The sequence below is a fragment of the Danio rerio genome, chromosome 8 (genome assembly GCF_049306965.1).
Source record: "Danio rerio strain Tuebingen ecotype United States chromosome 8, GRCz12tu, whole genome shotgun sequence".
Lineage (NCBI taxonomy): Eukaryota > Metazoa > Chordata > Actinopteri > Cypriniformes > Danionidae > Danio > Danio rerio.
Genome location: NC_133183.1, coordinates 2,017,501 through 2,025,000, shown reverse-complemented (window position 1 = coordinate 2,025,000; position 7,500 = coordinate 2,017,501). Strand labels below are relative to the sequence as shown.

At 39.1% G+C, this 7,500-nt stretch overlaps 1 protein-coding gene across 1 annotated transcript in view; it reads right to left on the bottom strand.

The window, feature by feature from the left end:
* Positions 1–783: 783 nt before the first annotated feature.
* The window catches only part of fbxl17 (F-box and leucine-rich repeat protein 17), a 379,499-nt gene continuing 372,782 nt past the window's right edge, over positions 784–7,500 (bottom strand). Inside the window, exon 11 of the mRNA XM_073909993.1 lies at positions 784–1,482. Within this exon, the coding sequence (XP_073766094.1) occupies positions 1,345–1,482 (138 nt within the window). The 3' untranslated portion in view covers positions 784–1,344. The remainder of the gene's footprint in view (positions 1,483–7,500) is intronic.

The following is a 7,500-nucleotide window of genomic DNA, read 5'->3' as shown; positions in this document are numbered from 1 at the left end:
GCACAAACTAAGTAATCCAGTCTTGTTTCCAAACCCAACCAAAAATATTACAATAATTTATCAATTAATGCCTAAAATAAGAACAATAACGGAGCCGATGTAGTCAGAGAAATATATGTAAATCAATTATGAATGGTCAAATGCCTTGGTCCCACTCAATTTTTATTTATTCCTCCAAAAATGTTGTATGTGTGATCTAATAATAAGATACATGATAATATATTATGCTGTGTGATGATGATAATAATATTACTCCAGCATTTCTTTAAGATTAAACTTGAATGATTAGACTTCAAGCTGACAATTAGGAAAAACTATCTTTTTTTCTGGATTTCTTCTTGTTTTAAGCATGCACTTAATTTTTATTTATTTATTTATTTCAACTTTATATAGAATAAAAAACAGCAAGTTTGTTCCTTTATATAATGTGTCTTGATTTGAGAGCATATAAAACAAGCAAAACTAATAATAATAATATTAAATAATAATAATAATAATAATAATTAAACCCTTTTTTTTCGCAGTGCAAGTACACACTAAAATATTTTTAGTGTTTATTTTTATTTTTTATTTTTATTTATTTACAAAAATGAATCCAATAATGCATAACAAGAACAAAAATGTAGCCGACGGGTCCAAAAAATAATCTTAAATCAATGTTCATTTTTTTTTACCCCGATTAGCAGATTTCCACATGTTTTAACATTTTTATTTGTATTATTATTATTATTATTATTATTATTGTTGTTTTAAATAAACTATTTAGGTTCTCAAACACATATACTGATTTAACAATATTTTAATAGCTAAAAATGATAACAACATCACTTAAGTATTTGTTTACTCCGGCAAAACTCAAGTGTGTTTCAGTAATGGGAAAGCAATGAAAATCACCTCTGATGATGATGAGAGTAACAAACAAATCACTAAAGTCAAATGTCCAGATGCGTGGCAATAATGAGAGCTGCATGGAAATGTCCAAATGCAAAAATCCTGTGGTCCAAAAACAGTGTTCATCACGCAAAAACCCCATCAGCATGTCCTTCTCCTGATTTCAGAGAGAAATATGAGCCGGGTGTGTTTCTGAATCTGGTAAATAAATGCAGAATCATGTGAACATGTTTGACAGCGGTGAATGTTTCAGATGCATAATGTTGATAAAGGAAGGCGGAATAAACGGCATAGTTATGATAGTGAATCTGCAGCGGCGTCATGAACAGGTGTGTGTGTGTACAGTATGTGTGTTTGTGTGCATCTATGTGTGCGCATATATGTGTTTGTGTATGTGTATATATGCATGTGTGTTTGTGTGTGTGTGTGTGTGTGTGTGTGTGTGTGTGTGTGTTAGGACGCGCTGGACGTGTTGGGGCTCCAGCCCATCTGATAGGCTCTCTCCAGTGTTCTCTTACAGTCCTGCATCACCGTACTGAACACAATGTGTGGATACTGCAGCACCAGTCTCTCCACTGTCTCCTCGTTCACCTGCAACAGAAAAACAAACACACACAGACACACAGTTTAGGAATTAGTCAGAATTATAGCACACAACTCAACTGTGGCACACAACAGCTCTCTGAAACTGACCCTTTCAGGCTTTAATCCTAATTGTGGTGTTTTGGTGACTGTCACTTTAAATGCAAATGAGATTGTGCTCTTTTGAGAAGAGGGCGGAGCTACAGACACCTGTGCATCATCATAGTGGCAGCTGTAAAACAGCAGTGTGTGTGTGTTGTCAGGTGTGCATGTGCGCTTCAGTGTGAGTGTGTGTTCATGCTTCTGTCAGTCTATGGAGACTCCTGTCATCTAAAACTCCACATCTATAATCCTCTTAGTCTATGCTGACATTATCTTCAGCAGCTCAAACACCAGGCCCGGCGCCAGGTAGTCAAAACTGAGGGGGCACTTTAAATCCATAGGGGGGGCACTAGACCTGGTGACTGATTTTGGTCTCTTGTTTCTTTCATTTAGGCTATTTATTCACATTTATTTTTACTTTGCATTACTGCCTAAGCTACTGACCTAAGGCAGTAATATAGGCTACGTTTTAATAGTAATAACAATATGCAGTTTCGCTATGACGAATTTTATTAACGATGGTAATGCATACCGCTTATTAATGCAGACGGATGATGGCTTCAGTGCCAAACGAGTGCTTTAAATCATGTTATTCTCCTTATTTTCGTTTTATTTCAAAATCAAATAACAGGCCTATGAATGTTTAAAGTTTTAGGTAAAGACGTCAAATTATGCCCACACATGCAAGCTGACCCACGAACAGACTATTAATTTAACCGGTAAATAAATATAGTGAAATCAGCTTAACCGAGTCATCCCGCTTCCTATATTATCCAACCAACATCAGTGTTAGGGAAAAGCTAAATGTTACAATCTAATGTCATTTAAAACATTTACTTAGTTACATTTTAAGGCATTAGTGTAGCCAGAAAAATACCTAAAAAGATACCAAAATTCACATGTTATTACTGTGAAAATTGGTTAAATTTTGGCACGGATAACACGCAACTCAGGCTATATAACTTTATTTTATTTTTTAAATCATTTTAAATGTAAAAACAAAGATTTATCTTAGGCTATCATAAGTGTGCTTTTTTCGTGATATATTGTAAACCATCATAAACCATTAGGTTACTGGCTTACCCGTAATTTTATTTATTAATTATTTTATTTATTAAGCCTTTTTTTAATAACTTGTTTTCAGGTTATTTTCATTTTAGGGCCATGAGTTACAAGTCAAAACAAACTCGATATGTTGTATTTTAGCTCTTAAAATAGATCTACAATATATTGTATGTTGTTTAATTTTGCATGAGCAAATAGCAGTATAGCCTAAATGACATATTTTTAAAAGATTATCATTCTGCCTCCCTGCAGCGCACGAGGTTTCTCGGTTGATCCGTGGTAAATCCACTTAAGCACTATACCTATTCCATTTATAACACTGCAAACTTGACTTCGCAGGCCGATCATCTTTAAACCCAAAAGGCATTTATTATGTGTTATAGCTTGACTGCTGCTGCATAATGGGATGTTTCTCTACACAACTGTAAAAGTGCACTTTTCAGCAAAATGAAAGCAAACTTTTAAAGGGTTCTGCGTTTTGTCAATTTTGGCTTAATTGTAATAATATTAATAATAATATTAATAAATAAATTAAAATATTATTTATAGTGTAGCCTACTGTGGGACTGTGCAGTAAACTATTTGTTTTTATTAAAACATTTTTATTAGGCTACATCTTCCCGAATAACTAATAAATGACTGGCAGTTGCGTCTCTGCTAAAATTAATTTAACAGCAAATTTAACAGCAAAAAAAAATGTGATTTTGCCTTTTAGAGCTCAAGAGAGTTGTTTAAATAATTAGTTAACCAAAGCATGTAATGAATTAAGCTGCTCCTATCATGTCACCCATTTTCTCCCTTGTGAGTTGAGTGCGCCTCCATCGCCGTGTGCGCGTTTTAAAGGCTATTTACGGGCGCACCTGACCTGACGCGGGGACCCGATCTCTGGACTATAGGACTAGCTTTAATCTCACCATTTTCATAATTCAATTGCTATGTCATATATTTTAAAATATTTAAATGTGTGTTCTGAAGGTTGGAACTACGGGAGTGTTAATATTTAATGACAGAAAGAATTTTCAGTTTGAGTGAACAATCTTTTATGAAAACTGGGGGGGGCACAAACTCTTTCTGAGGGGGCAAAGCCACCCTTTGCCCCCCCGTAGCGCCGGGCCTGTCAAACACTCTAATGGACAGACGACTGCTTCTCACTCAGGGCTGCTGTTTATGTTAATAAGGGAGAGATGGGCACTAGTGGGCGGGGCTTTCCCCATCTGATGACACGTACAAAGGCAGAATGTTAATCAAAGAGTTTCATTCATCAAGTCTGATTATAACAAACACAATTAATTCATGTTGACCATTAGAGGCTGGAGATATTCACACACTGCTGACACACAACTGGGGTTAAACCCCTTATAGAAGTGATCTCTGCATAATAAGTCTCCTGCTTCTTGAGCAAATGTCTCTTATTAAAAACTTTTCTATGTAGAGCCAGACTGAAACACTGAGGATGATGGCTGTTTGCAGTGTAGAGCTCTACATGTTGATATCAGACACACACACACACACACACACACACACACACACACACACACACATGCACACACACGCACGCACAAATGCATGCACACACACACACACAGACACACACAAACACACACACACAGCGCTGGATCTGATGTGCACTTGAAAGCGAGCGGCTGTGATGAAACACAGACGCTGCACATGTTCTGCGTGAGATAATCACCGCAGGGATCCAGGCCAAACCTTCATCATCTACAATGTCAAGTGTGTGAATCACATGCAGACTGAAGGTGAACATCTCACATGACCTGCTGTAATCACACACACACACACACACACACACAAACACACACACATACATGCACACACACACACACACGCACACACACACACATACATGCACACACACATACATGCACACACACACACATGCACAGATAGACACACAGGGACCCACACATACGCACACACACACATAGGTACACACACACACCTCATGGAGTTTAAGTGTATGATGACATCTGCTGCAAAGTATTTACAGATCAAATATCAAAATACTGATCTCAAATCAGCTTTATTTCATATTTAGCCATAGGAGCAACTCACTGCATTTAGGCATGTAGACATGGTCAAGACGATCTGCTGCAGTTCAAAGTGAGCATCAGAATGGGGAAGAAAGGGGATTTTGGGTGACTTTGAACGTGGCATGGTTGTTGCTGCCAGACGGGCTGCTCTGAGTATTTCAGAAACTGCTGATCTACTGGGATTTTCACACACAACCATCTCTAGGGTTTACAGAGAATGCTCCGACAAAGAGGAAATATCCAGTGAGCGGCAGTTCTGGTGCCCAAATGTCTTGTTGATGCCAGAGGTCAGAGGAGAATGGCCAGACTAGTTCCAGCTGATAGACAATTTGCGTCCATTAGTACCAATTGAGCAGTGTAAACGTCACAGCCTACCAAAGTATTGTTGCTGACCATGTCCATCTCTTTATGACCCTAGTGTACCCATGTCATAAAGCTCAATCATCTCAGACTGGTTTCTTGAACATGACGATGAGTTCACTGTACTCAAATGACCTCCCCAGTCATCAGATCCCAAAGCTGCTCTATTGGATTGAGATGTGGTGGAGATTGGCATCATGGATGTGCAGCCGACAAATCTGCAGCAACTGTGTGATGCTATCATGTCAATATGGAGCAAAATCTCTGAGGAATATTTCCAGTAGCTTGTTGAATCTCTGCCATGGAGGATTAAAGCAGTTCTGAAGGCAAAAGGGAGTCCAACCTGGTACCAGTCAGGTGTACCTTATAAAGTGGCCGGTTAGTGTATGTTGGTGTAAAACATTTTATTTCTTTTAATAATGATTGCACATGCTTAATTTTACATAACAGCTCAAATTCACTTTATATTGCCTATGCATTGAGATTCATAAGGATTTTACGCTGTACTGAGTCAAGTAATTCAATTAATTATTGAGTAATTCGATTACTTTTCACACAAAGTACTTAGAAAAGGAATCTAAACGCATGCAGTGCAGTGGCATACTGGCCTAATGGGTAGCACTGTCGCCTCACAGCAAGAAGGTTGCTAGTTCGAGCCTCGGCTGTGTCAGTTGGTGTTTCTGTGTGGAGTTTGCATGTTTTCCCCATGTTGGTGTGGGTTTCCTCCAGGTGCTCCGGTTTCCCCCACAGTCCAAACACATGCGCTATTGACCTTATTCTAAAATGCGGAAGTGCGCCTGTTTTCGCGATTGTCTTAGAACTTCCGATTCAGTCGCCTATGGAAGGAAATGCCTAGGAATAATAAACGGCAGAAAATGGCCAAACTACTTGCTCAACAAACAAAAGTTTGCATGACTATACAGACCAAGTAGCATAATATAATAAGAAAATATTAAATTGCAACATCAAGCAGCGTAACGAGCAGTTGTTAACGTCAAAAAATGAATGGAAGTGAATGTGACCGGAAGTCGCGAGACAAAACGATTCAAATGGCAGCGCCCGCTCGTCAGCTGAGAATAAGGTGAATAGGGGAATTGATGAAATTGTTCGTAGTGTATGTGTGTGAATGGGAGTGTATGGGTGTTCCCCAGTGACAAGTTGTCACTTAAAGGCATCCACTGGATATTGCTGGATAAGTTGGTGGTTCATTCCACTGTGGCAACCCCAGATTAATAAAGGGACTTATGCCGAGATAAGACTGCATGATTTTAGCCTTGATTCTGACTTGCCGACAACTTTTGAGAGATCGCAGACAAATGCCTTAAATCACAGGCGAATCGGTGCTCGTGCACGTGAGTGACTATCACACTGTGTGAACTATCAAAGACGCGATCTGGGAGAATCGCAGAGGAGTCGCTGATGCCTGCGAGATATTTGGCGTGCTGAATATCTGAAGCTGTCGGCGATTCAAATCATGCCGTGTGAAATGTGTTCTGACTGAAAATAACATCTGCGATCGCCTACAGCCAATGAGAGAGCAGCATTCACTAGACTAGTGTGTGTGTGTGTGTACCTGCAGGCCAGCGGGAGGCTGAGGGAGAAGTTAAAAGCACTCTTTTTCAGTATATTTGTATCCAAGAAATGGAGGAAAAACTAGTGATAATTTGGCAGGAGCACCCGTGTATGTTTGACGTGTCATGTGAGCAATATCACGACCGCGTCACAAAAGAAAGTTGAGTAGAAAATGCCAATTCCCTTCAAACCCAGGTGAGCAAACATGTACATTTTCTACCACATTAAAGGCTTCTTTGTCATTATGTAGTTAATAACAAAATATATACTAGGTGTTTTTGGCTGTGAGGCGTAGTTTGGACGAAGTTGTCGGCGATACTTTCTTTCGTACAATCATGCAATGTGAAAGTCCCTGTCACCGATCCATCTTGCAGTGTAAACAAAGCAGCGACGAAACGCTAGCCCAGATAGTCAAGCAGTGTGAAAACATCTGTGATACGACTACTTTGAAAATCATGCAGTCTGAACTCTGAACTAAGCATAATGCCGAGTTCAGACTGCATGATTGTAAAAGTAGTCGTGTCACAGATGTTTTCACACTGCTTGTCTATCTGGGCTAGCGTTTCGTCGCTGCTTTGTTTACACTGCAAGATGGATCAGTGACAGGGACTTTCACATTGCATGACTTTACTATAGGAAGAATCGCCGACAAGCTCGTCCAAACTACGTCTCACAGCCCAAAACATGTAGTATATCTTTTGTTATTAACTACATAATGAGAAAGAAGCCTTTAATGAGGTAGAACATGTACATGTTTGCTCACCTGGGTTTAAAGGGAATTAGCCATTTCTCCTCAACGTTGATAATAAACTAATTTCTTCCTGTATGAAACGTCAAACAGACACGGTTGCTCCTGAGTCCTGTCAAACCTCCACTA